Source organism: Dreissena polymorpha, chromosome 16 (genome assembly GCF_020536995.1).
Source record: "Dreissena polymorpha isolate Duluth1 chromosome 16, UMN_Dpol_1.0, whole genome shotgun sequence".
Lineage (NCBI taxonomy): Eukaryota > Metazoa > Mollusca > Bivalvia > Myida > Dreissenidae > Dreissena > Dreissena polymorpha.
The window spans coordinates 10486554-10503856 of record NC_068370.1 but is presented as its reverse complement, the minus strand read 5'-3'; the positions used below and the strand labels follow the sequence as shown (position 1 = coordinate 10503856).

Below are 17303 nucleotides of genomic sequence, written 5' to 3'. Positions count from 1 at the left end.
TTTTCTTATAAACCTCAGGAAAACATTAAGTATAACTATGCCTGCATTTTCATAGTCAAAAGTCTCCAATTCCAAACTTGTGCCCATTTGCAAAGATAATTAAAACCATGATCTGGGAAATACCAGTAAGATAATTTGTTGTCCATTTCAATTACAATTGAAAAGTTTTGTCAAACATGCTTCTCAATTCATTTGAACATACCGTAGTCATTTGGCCATTATTGTAGAGGCGAGAACACATGTATGTGTAAAGATAATAAATTATTTTGCAAAAAACACAAAACAAAGTGTTTTTCAAATTGTAATATTTCTTTAAATACATATTCAATACAACAAGCATAGACATCAAACCAGGATTTGCCTTATACAAACAAATCATATTTATAAATGTGATTGTTCAACGACATTCTCGAAGATCACAGCATCACCCAAAAATTCAAGCAGCAACCTATTAACCAAAAAGGGATTTATCTGTTCAGTTTATGCTTATTCATCTTATGAAACAATTGGTAGACTTAAATGTTGACAATAACTATTATTGTTTATTCATTGCAATGAAACCAACTTAACAGAACATATTTTAAAATCTGGTTTGTTTGACCAGTGCTATTTCGGAATATCCCATTATTATACTGCTCACATGTCGAGTCACAATATTTCATAATTAATTAGAAAATCAAAAAGCTTCATTGAACCTGATACATTACCTATTTAATTCTTTTTTCATGATTATGTTATTTAATTATGCTCAAAAGCACCGCAGTTTCAATAAGAATGCCAAAAAAACAGACTTATATGATATTATAACAAAATGCTGAAAATAACCACAGTTTCAATAAAAATTCCCAAAACAGACTTATATGTATGACTAGGAGTTAGCTGTCTTGACCTAATTACGCTGTAATTTGTCTTCTGAATATAAATGTATTGTGCTAGGTTAATTTTCCACATAAAGTTTCATCAGAATAAGCTTAAAAGTTACTGTATAAGTGGTAAAGTTAGCGAAGTGGAAATTTTTGAGAATTTCGCGAACGCAATGAATTCGCTAATTATTTGCCAGCCAAAATTGCGCCGCCATTATAATGTATAAGAGTAGAAATTTACTGTGACACAGGGTACATATATATACTGTTTACCATCATGGAAAAAAAATAATTTTGACATCGGTTAAAGATAAAAAAAACTACTTTGTGATCGATTAAAAATAATTGCGATTATAATTTGTTGGAGAAATATATATAAACAAGTTTATAAAAAATATATTTATTATTTTGTTTGATTAACTATCAAGCCTCGGTAGGCAAACATGTTTTCACAACTTATGACTTGATATCAATAGGATTATTGTAATCGGAGAAAAGGCCGTGCTAAAAGTTATATATCACATTATAACGATCGCAACACTCGTTACAATAGAGGTGTTAACAACAAACCTGCATCTCGCAATGGTCTAATACATTCTTGTAATGCAAGTGATAAACTACTAGCAAACAGCAATTTTTGACAAAGAAAAAGACAGAACAAACAATAAATTGCAATTTTTACAACTTGAAATATTTTTATGCACTTTTGATATGGGCGATTCGCTAACATTTACACACGCAAAATGTCTGTTATTTTGAATTCGCTAACTTTTCGACACGCACAAATATTCACTTATACAGTATAGTATTCTACCAACAATTATTGATTTGTATCCAAAAATAACGGCATGGTATTGTTTGAACTCGGTTATACGACAGACAAAACAGTAAAGACAAAAGCTGAAATTTTACAAGACATTTTAACATCTTAAATTCAAATTCAATATGAACAATAAATACCAAATAGAGGTACAAAATGATTGTATGGTCTCGTACACAAACAGAATATCACAAGAATAATAGCTGAAAAGACAAGCTGGATGTGATATTTAATACTGCAGGTGAAATGATGCCGCAAGACAACTGATGCTGAGTATATGTTGTACATCCATCTGCAAGCAATAAGTACACAGGTATGCAATGATCACTGTGTCGACATATCACAACACAGGTGTACATGAAGCCCAGCAATTCAATCAATGTCCCATTGAAACACGGTTTGATCTTCATCCATGGATAATAACGATCTTCACAAACATTCACCAACCAATTCTTAGACTTCACTCTGGTATTAAATAATATCACTACTCTCAAAAATGGGATTCATGCATGTGTAAAAAGTGCAGTCTCAGACAAGGCTTAGCAGTTTGGTTTTATGGAAAAAAAACTGGTCAAAGGAAGTCTCCTCTAAACAAAAATCCAGCTAAGGTGGAAAGTGTTGTCCCTAATTAGCCTGAGCAGACTACACAGCCTAATCTGAGAGGATACTTTACGCACATGCATTAGGCCCAGATTTCCCAGATTATGCCTCATTATTCATGAGTCTAGAAATAGGTTGGTAACTACAGTGCTCGGCTGTCAGTGTGGTTGTGGTACATGTCCATCCACGTAGAAGTTACGGGTTGCCTGAGGCAATGTGACTTCAATACCTTCCAGAGCTTTACTCAGAGTTATCTGGCAACCTGCAGAAGAAGTTGTTGAATTGAAATGATTTTGTAGTTGGCATATTAAATAACATTTTAAGGTTAACGTTTGCAACTAATACTAATCTAATTTTACATTTTGTATTCAGACAACTAAAGACTCTCATCTGCAGATTGATGGTCACCATATTCAGGAGAGTCAACACTTTACTACTTAGATATGTATTTTGACACATTTGTAGTCCCTATTTTCAGGATAATTAACTCTTTACCACTTAGATATGTATTTGAACACATTTGTAGTCCCTATTTTCAGGATAGTAAACACTTTACCACTTAGATATGTATTTTGACACAATTGTAATCCCTATTTTCAGGATAGTTAACATTATTACCTGATGTCTTATATAAATGATAATTCATTATTTTTTGCCAATTCCTCGTCGAAAAAGAAATTTGCAATGTTTTAAACTGTTACCGGTGAATATCGAACTGTTGACCGGTCAACAATTTGAACTTTTGCCCGCTGGAATAATGACAACATTTTGCCGAAAAAATGACGTCATTTTACAGTTTAACAGTCAAAATTATTTATTTTATCCATTACTGTTGTGTGTATATAGAAATTTAGTTTGCTGTTATTTCTATGTTGGAAATTTGATCAGGTAATAAAACACTTATTTCATGGATGCTTGGTGAACAGTCAAAACTGTTGTCCCTCGGTATCAGGGCTGACATTTGGAACTGTTGCCCAAGGCCGATAGACCTCGGGCAACAGTACCAAAGTCATCTCTGATACCTTGGGAAACAGTTTTGACTATTCACCGCGCATCCATGAAATAAGTGTTTACTGAACCACTTAGATACGCATTTTGACACAATTGTAGTCTCTATGTTCAGGATAGTTAACACTTTACCACTTGGATACATATTTTGACACATATTTTAGTCTCTATTTTCAGGATAGTTAACACTTTACCACTTAATAGATACATATTTTGACACAATTGTAGTCTCTATTTTCAGGATAGTTAACACTTTACCACTTGGATACATATTTTGACACATATTGTAGTCTCTATTTTCAGGATAGTTAACACTTTACCACTTAATAGATGCATATTTTGACACATTTGTAGTCCCTATTTTCAGGATAGTTAACACTGAACCACTTAGATATGTATTTTGACACAATTGCAGTCTCTATTTTCATGATAGTTAACACTTTACCACTTGGATACATATTTTGACACATTTGTGGTCCCTATTTTGAGGATAGTTAACAATTTACCACTTAGATACGTATTTTGACACAATCGTAGTCCCTATTTCAGGCAGTTAACTCTTCACCACTTACATACAAATTTTGACACAATTGTAGTCCCTATTTTCAGGATATTTAACTCTTTACCACTTAGATACGTATTTTGACACATTTGTAGTCCCTCAGAAAGTTAAATATAATTAAAGACCTTTCTTACTAGATACAACTTTAAAAGGCTTCATTTCCAACCCTTTCATACTGATGAGCAGCAAACAGCATAAAACCTAACAGACTGCGAGTTACTGCAGGCTGTTTTGGTTTTATGCTGTTTGCACATAGTGATTTTCACTTTGCTTCTGAGTTGGAACGGGTTAACACTTCTGCATGCTTTTTTATTATATCAAAGTTTGTATTCAGGAATGTGAAATCTCTGATATTTACTTCACAAAAAGCTCAACTTATACATTATCTGAATTTAATCATTATTACTTTTTGTTTCAGCGATTAAAAAATGTGCTTAAAATTCACAAACAAAGAAATTAACCAACAATACATGTACATTAATCATGTTAATAAACGTACAATGACAATAGAATCCATACCTAATCTGGAGTTTTCTTTGAGAAATGGTGCCATGTCCAGCATGTCATCTTCCCTGAAAAGTATAATCATATTAAATTATTTGGAGTCTGATTAACTGAAAGAGGATGCTTATGTGAAATAGATCACAATTATACTATTTCCTCTACTGTATGTAATAAGTTGTGTAACTGACATTCTTTTTATATATTTACTTTTTTCATTTTTGTGTATATTTAGATGACATACATCAACTATAAAAATATAAAGACAACCTTGGTGAAAATAATGTTTTTACCACATTTACCACATTGACATGAGCAAATACATGTAAGACTGAATGTAAAAAGTAGTGCAACTAACATTTTGTAAAATTTTCAGGAAAAGCAAAAAACTGTTTGATTACCATAATAAACATTTTTGAGAATTCATTTTTTCTGATAAGTATGATAATAGAATTTGAAAGACAACACAAAACTCCAAATTGAGATATCTTTTTAGAAACAATAAATAATTAAGAAAGGAGCAGTTACCATAATTTCAACGCCAAAATATTTTGAATGCAAAAATGTTAGTGCTCTTTATGTTTTTCAGAAAATATGTACTCCGGAACAATTTACAAAATGTAAACTAGTTATTACATTCAGAATTTCAGTAGACCTAATGTATAGTGCTGATCGATCAAGTGAAGACAGAGTAAACAATTGCAAACATCTCAAAAAGCATGGCTGCTAGAGTACCTAACTAGAATAGGTCAGCAACTTAGTGCATGGCTGTTTTCTGAAGTTAGTTTGGCAGGAAAACATTTTTTTGATACAATTGAGGGTGTCAGAAAACTAATGGGAATTAAAGTATGCAGAGTATCAATTCAAATAAGACTAGCATAAGTAGTTTGACATCCATGACAAATAATTGACAAGTAGAATTGTTCAAACTTTTCTGTGAATAGTCAAGCAACAAATTGTAAGCATACTATATCTACAATGTAAGACTTTTTGACAAGCAGATATAAGTGTTAATCACTCTGTTCATACTCTTCTTTGGGTTCCTGCAGCCTGTCACAGAAGTCCTCATGTACATACACGTGGCATGTGGAGCAAGCTAGCGACGCCTCGCACGCCCCTGAATCAGGCACAGAAATACCAGCATCAGCAAGGAAGTAGCGCATTAACCCCTTTCCCCTTCATATACGCATTTGACCCTTTTGTAGTCCATAAGAAAATCAATTATAAAAAAGACATTTCTTTAAAAAATTCATAAATTTAATAGCTTCATTTCAACCGGATTCGAACCATTTTCGAACTCTTCCAATATATAATTAAAACAATTGTTCTCACCAAGTTTCATAAAGACAATAATCCTGACTTTAAGATCTTAGTGTTAACTGTAGCAATTATTTACTGAAGCCATGTAAGGAAAAATGCCCCGCCCCTGGCAGCCATGTTTTTCAACCAACGGGAACCATTTTCGAAATTGTCCAAGATATCATTGGGACAAATCTTCTGACCAAGTTTCATGAAGATTGGACAATAAATGTGGCCTCTAGTGTGTTAACAAGGTTTTAATATCTACATATAAAGCCATATAAGGAAAAATGCCCCGCTCCCTGGCGGCCATGTTTTTCAACCAAACAGGACCATTTTCTAAATTGTCCACAATATCATTGGGACAAATCGTCTTACTAAGTTTCATGATGGTCGGACAATAAATGTGTCCTCTAGAGTGTTAACAAGGAGATAGGAATAATACCTTCTAGTTCAATCCCATATCTATGAGCCAGATACATGACATTGTCTCCAACCTTGCCTTGAACTGGAATTCTCTTGCCACTTTTGTCCACATACGTGATGTTGACTCTGGAAAGATCAGCACATCATTAAGGCTATAACAGATCTGCTGGTAAGGTATCCAAATTAAGACATGTCTCCTTAGTATGCTGAAGAAATTTACCAGTTGTTATTATTATGGACAGAACATTCTGAAATGGATATCAGATTGTATAAAATCTACAGTTTTAAAGTGCTGAATTCATCCAAAGGAAATATGACATTTTTGTCCAACTTTCATCATATAACAAGATATTCTATGTTGAAAATGACAATTGTCAACAGAAAATGGAAAATTCTGTATCTCAACTTGGAACACACATGAATCCCTAAAATATGTATGCATGTAAGTGCTTGTATTAAGGTTGACATATTATTACTATAATAATTATTGATTCAACAAGGGACAAAATTGTCACAAAACCAGGTTTTCATTTTGAAAAAAAAAGTCTGATAAAGGGAGACAATTCAAAATGTGCATTGTTTCCCTCCTTGTGTAAAATTCAATCTATTTCTACTTGTGGCGACCTTGATTTCAATTTGAAGAAAAAAAGTCTGATAAAGAGAGACAACTCAAAATCAAAATGTGCATTGTTACTGATTGTTCTTAGTTACCCCCCTTGTTTCAAAATCAATCTATTTTGAGTTGTGGCGACCTTGACCTTGGAGATACTGACGTAATTCTTTGGCGCGACACACCGTCCAATGATGGTGAACAAATGTGCCAAATGATTATAAAATCTCACAATGAATGACATAGTTATGGCCCTGACAAGCTCATTTATGGCCATTTTTTACCTTTGAACTCAAATTGTGACCTTGACCTTGGAGATATTGAAATAATTCTTTCGCGCGACACACCGTCTAATGATGGTGAGCAAATGTGCCAAATCATTTTAAAATCTCACAATGAACGACAAAGTTATGGCCCAGACAACCTTGTTCCGCCAGCCGCCTGCCCACCGGCCCGCCCGCCGACATTCCCCAATCTAATAACCTGCAGTTTTTTCCTTTGGAAAACCTGGTTAATAAATTAATAATTGTTAATTTCTAATTTATTCATAATTATTTTTATTTATTTTTAATTCACAGTTGTACATGATATTATAGAGATAACAGTTATTTCATCCATTTTACTTACATGTCCTCTTCTGAAGCAGGATCTTTGTATTCATACTCTCCATGGCACAGAGAATCTGCAAAGCATTTGAAACATGAAAACAAATGCTGTCCCAAAACAGTGCAGCGTGCTCTACTATTTATGTGCTATTATCATGGTATAATGTACATTTTTTGCCAGTGCCCGGATGTTGTGACACCAAAGATATTTTTGAAACGGAAAACACGCAGCATTTATCAAGTTTATGACCACAAAGATATATTTGAAATGGAATACATGCAGAAGTTATCAAGTTTATGTATATTTAAGGATGATTTGTTAAAATTAAAACAAAAAATTGGACCCTCCAAAGAAACTAGATTTTCAATTATTTACCAATTAATTTAGTGCAATTAAGTTTTAAACAAAGCTGTTATTTTAAATAACAATAATCTAAACCCAAGTGGTTCGAATGCAATCCCACCCTATTTCAGCATGGAAGCTATCTACATGGAAAATCACAGCATTATACCTCTGTTCAAATTTAAGTTAACAAGCAGAAACACTTTTCTGTTTTTAGTAACAGTGATCTACTGTGATTTTGACCCCACTGGTATCAAAAGCAATTCAGCCTGTAACATACATACACAAACTTTCAGCACATTATATCCATTTTTACTAAAGTTAAAATCTATGTTTAGCAAAAGTGACCTTGACCCAAATGACCCCCAATGTTAAATCACCCCTAGCTTGGCCCACATGTAAGCTTGAGATTGAAGTTGTTGCATGCAAATACTTACTTGAATTTCCTTAATACAAAAAGGGGACTAATTTTCTTAAATGACAGCTCAGAGTTCTGGGCCTTCGTCGATGACCTAATAAAACAATCCAGTTTTTTGATGACCTCACGTGATCATTCAGAAGACATGAGTGAAGTTTCAATTGAATTATTTTGATTACATTTTTGTGTACCTAAATATCATAAATTCATTTATTTTAAAATTTAAGACAAGAAAACATATTTTTTCCATATCCAAAGGGAATGTACTCAATTCCTAGATTGGTGACTAAAAATTCCCAATGTTTTATTTAAAGTGAACTCATAACACTACAAGATGAGTTTGTTTAGTTCACACAGTTAAGATCAATATATCAAGATTCATAATATATTTGTGTCTTGTTCTGAGAAAACATGGCTTAATTCATGTGCGTAATGTGTTGTCCCAGATTAGCCTGTGCAGTCCGCACAGGCTAATCAGGGACGACACTTTCCGCTTTAATGGTATTTTTAGTTTCAAGGAAGTCCCTCCTTACCGAAAATCAAGTTTAGGCGGAAAGTGTCGTCCCTGATTAGCCTGTGCAGACTGCACAGCTAATCTGGGACGACACTTTACGCACATGTATTATGCCTAGTTTTATCAGAACAAGACACATTTGATTTAAACAGATAATCAACTTTCATAAGTTGAAAAGCCGTTCAGCTTTAACAAGTTGAATACACCCATCTGCCAAAAATGATGAGATTGTGTGTTGCAAACCATAAAGAAACATACTCAAGGGAGCTTAAAATGTATACATTATATTTTAGTTACTTAAGTTTCATCAGTTATTTCAGTGCTTTCAGAAATCTCTGGAACAGTATACTAACTGTTGGCGATTGGCAGTAAGTTAGCTTACAAAACCAAAATTGCAGATTGGTTGTTTGTTGCAGCATAAACTATAGTATACATTTATGTAACATCAGGCTTTTCCACAGGCTGTTTAAGAAATAATATTTTTCTATCATGGTTTGTTGTCGAATAACCCACAGTTAGGAGTATAGATGCGTAGGAATTAAATCACGAGTGCGAAGCACGAGTGATTTGATATTACGCATCTTTACAACTTACTGTGGGTTATTCGACAACAAACCATCATAGAAAAATATTATTTCGATTCTAACACGATTCTGATTGATTTGGTACAAGCTTTTGGACGTGAACTATATTTTTCAATACTCCGCCCTTCTTAGTACAAAGTTCACTATTTAGTGACGTCATTGAATTGTACAAACATATGACGTCATTTTCATTCATAAATATTTTGCAAATGACGTCACTTTCATTGAAAACAACAATCGTAGAAACTTATGACGTCACGTTTATTGATGCTACTGAAAAGCTGACATGCTATAAATGTTTTCTGAATTATGTTTCCTAACAAATAACATTCTTTGTAGACGTGGTTAGACCACTTATCACCAGATATACAATTTTTTGTTTCATTACATTTATATACATGCTACATTTATTACATTTCTTTTAGAGCAGGTTCTAGCACGTGCATTTTACTGCAATATTTTTTTATTTATTTGGAACTATTTTCGAAACATTAAGCTCCGCCCATAAGTTATTGCAGAATAACCCACACTTGATTTCCTTCTTTATCTATAGAAAACAAGTTGCGTGCCGTGTTAGAATTTTGCATAGCAGCCACACAGTGCCTGGACTTCAAACTAAATTTCCCAGTGGCGCTTGTATTTCCAATCATCTTGCAGCGACGCTTGAAAATTTAACAAGCGCTTATCAGCTTTGATCCAAGTTTTAAGTTTTCAAGTTTTTATTGGAACATCAGCAAAATGCCTTTGACCATTCACATATTCAAGTTAACAAATTATAGTCAAAGTGCATCAGTACAAAAAAAACAAATACATAATTATACACATAAATAACTATGTAAAGTGTTCAAACATCATTTACAAAAGTACATTACATTTTACAAGACAAACAAATACATACTTACACACATAAATAACTATGTAAAGTGCTCAAACATTATTTACAATTGTAAATGTATTAACAAGTGATGTTTGCGTTTGAATAACGATAAATCAAAACACGCACACACTAATCAGTTCAATCTGTAAACGATTTACGGGTAATTTATGGGGGTCAATATGGTGTTTGTCTCCTAATAATTGTAGATGACGATCAATTTTTATCAGTACAGGTAGAGTAATAGCAATTAAAGGTACCGGTATGATCAATTTGTGTGGTTTTTAATTGTTAACAACTATTTCATGAAAATTTTCACAGTTTTACCTCATTTTCAACTTGTTTACACTTTGGTTAAATGCATACAACCTGTTGACCTTCTTACCGTGAGAATACCAATATGGTGTCACGCACCGCAACAGGGGATAATTGTGTCTGAACTGTCTCACCCGCACTTTTAACACTATATTTAAAACAAGAGGGTCTAAAAGGCCCAAAGTCGCTCACCTGAGATAACAAGATATTATTGGGACAAATCTTCTGACCAAGTTTCACGAAGATCGGAAAATAAATGTGGCCTCTAGAGTGTTAACAAGGTTTTACTATAGCCATATGAGGAAAAATGCCCCGCCCCCTGGCAGCCATATTTTTCAACCAACCAGCATCATTTTTGAACTCTTCCAAGATATTATTGGGATGAATCTTCTGACCAAGTTTCATGAAGATCGGACAGTAAATGTGGCCTCTAGAGTGTTAACAAGATTTTACTATAGCCATATAAGGCAAAATGCCCCGCCCCTTGGAAGCCATTTTGTTCAAGCAGACATAATTATTTTCGAACTCATCCAAGAAATCATTGAGACCAATCTTCTGACGAAATTTCATGAAGATTGGACAATAAATGTGGCCTCTAGAGTGTTAACAAGATTTTACTATAGCCATATATAGCCATATAAGGAAAAATGCCCCGCCCCTGGTGGCCATGTTTTTAAAGCAACCAAAACCATTTTCGTACTCATCCAAGATATCAGTAGTACAAATCTTCTGACCAAGTTTCATGATGATCAGAAAATAATAAATGTGACCTCTATAGTGTTAACAAGGTTTTACTATAGCCATATAAGGAAAATAGCCCCGCCCCCATGGTGGCCATGTTTTTCAACCAACCGGCATCATTTTTTAACTAGTCCAAGATATTATTGGGATGAATCTTCTGACCGAGTTTCATGAAGATCGGACTATAAATGTGGCCTCTAGAGTGTTAACAAGATTTTTCTATAGCCTTATATAGCCATATAAGGAAAAATGCCCCGCCCCTTGGCGGCCATGTTTTTCAAGCTTACGTAACCATTTTCGAACTCATCCAAAATATCATAAGACAAATCTTCTGACCATTTTTCATCAAGATTGGAAAATAAATGTGGCCTCTAGAGTGTTAACAAGGTTTTACTATACATAGCCATATAAGGAAAAATGCCCCGCCCCCTGGGGGCCATGTTTTTGAACCAACCGGCATCATTTTCGAACTCGTCCAAGATATTATTGGGATGAATCTTCTGACCAAGTTTCATGAAGATTGGACAATAAATGTGGCCTCTAGAGTGTTAACAAGATTTTACTATAGCCATATATAGCCATATAAGGAAAAATGCCCCGCCCCCTGGTAGCCATGTTTTTCAAGCAAAGGTTACCATTTTTGAACTCATCCAAGATATCAGTGGGACAAATCTTCTGAGCAAGTTTCATGAAGATTGAAAAATAAATGTGGCCTCTAGAGTGTTAACAAGGTTTTACTATAGCCATATTAGGAAAAATGTCCTGCCACCTGGTGGCCATGTTTTTCAACCAACCGGCATTATTTTCGAACTCGTCCAAGATATTATTGGGATAAATCTTCTGACCAAGTTTCATGAAGATCAGACAATAAATGTGGCCTTTAGAGTGTTAACAAGATTTTACTATAGCCATAAATAGCCATATAAGGAAAAATGCCCCGCCCCTTGGCAGCCATGTTTTTCAAGCAAACGTAACCATTTTGAACTCATCCAAGATATCATTGAGACCAATCTTCTGACCAAATTTCATGAAGATTGGACAATAAATGTGGCCTCTAGAGAGTTAACAAGTCAAATGTTGACGCCCCACAACGCACAACGCACGACGCACTACAGATGACGGACAAAAGGTGATCACAAAAGCTCACCATGAGCACGTTGTGCTCAGTTGAGCTAAAAAAATGATAAGGAAATCAGTGAGAAATAAGTTTATTTCGCAAAGGAGCCCATAAATTATAAAGTAAGCATTTGTTTCAGCTTATATTTGTGTTTGAATGTTAAGTACTGCGAGAATACAGATGACCAGTATCCTACGATTACTGTGTATCGAGCCGATAAGAAAACAAGTAAAAGAATGACTGAATGAATGCAAACAATGCTGCAATAAACAATACACTTTAAAGATTTATTTGATTCCCAGGGGTTTTCCTCGCTTCATTGGGAAGAGGCCCTAGGCTATGGATTTTGGGAAGAAATTGCTCATTTTGGGAAGAATTCTCGCTAAAATTACTGCTTTGGGAAATGAAAAAGCTGGTGTTTACTAGGATTTTTGGGAAAACTGCATGATTTTAAAGAAATTTTCAATTGGGAAGGGGCCTTTAACAGGCCCCTGTTACAACTTACATGTATATAAGACTGAAAACCCCTGATTCAGGTTATAGCCATGCAAAAATTGTTTATTTACAGTGTGTTTAACCAAGCAAAGCAGATTCCATGCACACCTGCAAATTACATCCACTACATGCGTTGTTTACCTGGTATCAAGACATCACATCCAAAAAGTGAGATTACATGATTGCAAAAGGTATTAGGCCAACAAAACTTCAAAAATTTTATTTACTGAACATATTTTTACAAACTGAAACAGTAGTTTAACTTTTTTATAACTTCTACCGTACATTCGCGGCCATAAGTCTACTTCTGCCATAAGTCGAGGGGTATAATGTGGGTAGGAAAACTTGGTTTTTTGAGTTGACTCTGCCATAAGTCGAGGGGTAAATTTCCTCAATATGTCGGACAAGTTTAAGTGACGTTTTAGTCATGGTTTTGAGGGCTTTTGTACCGGCAGTTGACATTTTTTGGATACTAATAATAAGAATATAAAACAAAACATTCAAAATTTCAATCATTTATTATCGTGAAAAATATATTTCATTGTTCAAAATGGTAATAACATATCATTCATTATTTAGAACTAAACATATTTTCACAAATCAAAATTATTATCCCATTTAACATAATAACTTTCAGCGTTCATATAATGAGCAGATATTTTTGAATTCAAATGTTAGTGGTATTAATGTAAACATGTGGTAAAATCTTGAACGCCGAATTCATAATATGGTCAAAATAATTGTAACTTGCTCACAAATAATCAACACATGAATTTTCCAACACTCGCATCGCTCCCTATTCAACTGATTCATATTCGTAAATCACGAGATACCCGAGGAATATTTTCTGCATTCTGGAAAAACATCTTATTTAATTTATATTTAGCAGATAATCCAAAGTGATTGTGTCCAATCAAACTTTTTTATAATCCAGGGTGAGTGCGTAATTTCATTATAATCAAACAATTAATGAAAACTTCACGCAGATAAGATCTATTTATTTACGAAACGATTATGCGTTAATTGTGGGACAGTTGTGAATAAATCAACGAAACCACGCCTTTATACAATCAAAAAATAAACCGTGTGAAGTTGAACAAAAACGATTGGTTAAAGGCGTATCCAACGATCGAGTAATTTTTTTGATTGTTCAGAAGTAGTTTGTAGCAGAACTGTTGTGCATATCATTATTGGATAACTATTTTAGGCGTGATGCAATAAAGACCAATGATCAAAAGGATGCGGACACTACGCTTTACACTCTGATCTTAGTCAAAAGGCCGGGAAGCGATAATTAATTGCATAAAGACACCTGCACCTGTTGAAAGTTTGTATTTACACGGATTAACTTTAAATGGGTACAAGTGTCAGCGGCTGGATTTTCTATTGGTTTTAGTAGACAACGGAATACAACTAATTGCTATGTATAATTTTCGCCACTTTCCAGTATGTCACAAATGTTTAATATTTATTTTTATAAGTTATTTTTACATGTTTTTATTTGGACTTATAACGAAGATTAATGAATTAAAAACCAATGTAAACATGAGTATTTTGTTATCGGCAGACATTTAAGAAAAAGACGAGTCGGTCTTACCGTAAACAGTCATATCATTCCTCCGCTCCCAAGATTTTTTACTTTAAAAAACGGCCCAGAAATATGGATTTTTTGTATTTTTATTTAGTACCTCATCCATAAGTCAAGTTGACTTTTTAAGTCAATTTTGGGAGTGGTTTTAGGTCGACTTTTGGCCGCAAATGTACAGTATTTATAATTTCACAAGTTTCTGTTTTATCAGTCAATATTCTTTTGAGCAACTTTGACAAGTAAAAGTGCCCAAGAATTGCAAAAACATGAACGTTCGCAATTTATTAAAATAAAATTTCGGCATATATATGTTACTATAAGAAGATTTGATAAATAAAGCATCAAATCGGGAGAGGGTATACCCATTGAACATGTGTATATACTAATGTCATCTATTTTTGCGATGTGTGTGTACAGATTGTTCCATGCAAAATTTTCTGAGTATCGGGAAAAAGTAAAAGAATTTTCTTAAAAATAAATAAAATCCATGAAAGTGTTGTGTTTACACTAGCGCAGTGATCTGCTTCAATTTACAATTTATGTGCAAATTTAATGAAGATGACCGGAAAAAAAGTGAATGAAATAGGGATAAATTTGGATTATTTCAGTTAAAGTAAGATTTTGGAATGCAATTATACATGTTGTTTTCCTCATTTTAGTGGTGACTGTATTTATATTCAAGCGCAGTTATAATAGAGAAACAAAATACTCAGAGTGCATGCATGCAGTGATTTTTTTTGCTTTTCTTTGTTACAGCCTGTGTCATTTGGATTGGGAAAATTAGCGCAATAAACCATGAAATTGGGAAAAATAGCGCGATAAACCATGAAATTGGGAAACATTATAAATATGATTATAAGAACAGATTAAAGTTGCTAAGTTCATGTTTGACAGCATTTTTATATTATAAAGTGTTGCTTTAATGTCTTCTTACAATGAATACAAGTTAGTTAATATGCTTCCACATGCATATTAAACTTGCAATAATCTATAAATTTTTAAATATACCATTTAATCATAAACTCTAAGTTTAAGAGTATAAATTTAATTCAGCATTTTTTTAAATTCAATATCATATAAAGGTGAAAACATTTGCAAATATTAACAAACACGCTTAAGTGTTCTTGCTGTGTAAATGATGTATTAAATAGAGTTAAAATAATATATTTCATTTGTTTACCTTTCAATATCTTGCACTTGACATCCTCAGTTCCATGCTATTTTAGCAAACTGTATAGCTTGACAAACATGATAAAGCAGAATATGCATATGAATCTGATTATACACAGATCCAATAACATATAAATCAAATCATGTTTGTCTCTTTTCCTTTTCGAACGATACTCATCTTAATTAAAAGCTTAAACTTTGTGAGTAGACTAACTCAAATTTCCCAACACTGATTTCCGCACATTCACTGTGAAGATTTCTAATAAATATTTGTTGTTTTTTTATCTCAAACGTCGTATTTTGCGTTAAATGACACACGCATGAAATTATTCCCCAATAACCATATGATATTCGTAGTTAATTTGAATGTTATTAACATTTTTGCTGCTCATTGCAAATTTCTTGTCTGCTTGCCGCCATCTTGAACGTGTGTAAAAACAGGCGTAAACAATCGGGATACATAGACTATCGTCGGTATCCTCCGCAATATAGAGATGTGTGGATAGCAACGTAAAATCGTATTCGGCTACATTCCTGAACAATACGTAAGTCAGTTGTCGTTCGGCGACGACTCCACAAGCTCGATCGGCACTCGTGGTACGAAATTAACGCTAAACGACATTGTAATCTTATTGGCTTTATTGGGAAAATATTGTCATTTTTGGGAAATTTTGGTAAGATTTGTGGGAAAAAACGTCATTTTTTGCAATTGGGAAGCAGCCTAATATCGGCGGTTATTTTGGGGAAAAAAATTCACTGGCATGTGACATCATCACCAGAACCATGGTCTTAAATTAAGCTATGCTAGATAATAAGGGAATATTATGATATAAATGTCCCCACAAATCAATTTTGCTTTGATGGGTCACCTTATTTAAATGGTTGCAGCATATTTAATGTCCAATAGAGCTATTGGCTTATATAAGTAAATAACGGTCATTGGTTAGCGTTTGCTGAAAATTTTAAGCACAGCTGCACTGTGTCTTGTTATGTAATTATTTAAAAAAACTTAACGTGCAAAAAATCGTCTGCTTTAGTCTAGCACAGATAATGTCATTTACACAATTAACAGATAAAAGCTTACTTGTGAAACCAAAGCACCTAACACAGTTAGTATATGACTGTCTTTGTTTAGATAAAAGTAACTGTCTCCATTCTGTGTTAATGCAAATATTTCGAAATTGTTTTAAGTTACTTAATAAACAAATGACTTTCGTGGGCGCAGCCATTTTAATTGAATTATTTTAATGTGTGATAATCGCAAAAGTAAGGTCATTGTCACTGACAATGAGGGTAAAGTCGCCCGTTCTTAATTTGCAGTGAAAGCTATTTATTGCTCCAATGACTTACATCTAATCCACATGTTAAATAAAGTTGACAAGAGTCAAATTAAGGATAAAAAATAAGTAAAATTATTCAATTGAGGTTTAAGCTTCGTTGGTCCTATGCTAGTAGGTATTGCTTCATTTGTGGAAACCATTGTTGTTCTTTGACTTCAACAAAAGGACCGCCAATCTATACCAGCTCTAATCAATTAAGTTTTTCAACTCTGAGTAAACGCGTTTATAAAGACTTTCTGTTAATTATCCACGCCATGGGCGGAGGGATATTGTTTTGGCGTTGTCCGTCCTTCAGTCCGTCTTTCCTTCCTTCCGTCCGTCCTTCCGTCCGTCCGGCACTTTTGTGTCCGGAGCCATATCTTGGAAGTGCTTTGGCGGATTTCATTGAAACTTGGTATGAGTATATATATGTATAAGAGGATGATGCACGCCAAATGGCATTGTACACCATTGGATAATAAAAGAGTTATGGCCCTTTGTAAAAAAAAATGCTTTTTTGAGTGTCAAATA

At 33.8% G+C, this 17303-nt stretch overlaps 1 protein-coding gene across 1 annotated transcript; it reads right to left on the bottom strand.

The window, feature by feature from the left end:
* Positions 1-288: 288 nt before the first annotated feature.
* On the bottom strand, positions 289-16687 carry LOC127862331 (adrenodoxin-like protein 1, mitochondrial). Its single transcript, XM_052401415.1, has 6 exons — positions 16538-16687; positions 7317-7371; positions 6099-6205; positions 5384-5471; positions 4373-4425; positions 289-2545 (listed from the first exon to the last, which is right to left on the bottom strand). The coding sequence occupies exons 1-6, from the start codon at positions 16680-16682 to the stop codon at positions 2442-2444; spliced, it is 552 nt and encodes a 183-aa protein (XP_052257375.1). The 5' UTR covers positions 16683-16687; the 3' UTR covers positions 289-2441.
* Between the last annotated feature and the right edge of the window lie 616 nt (positions 16688-17303).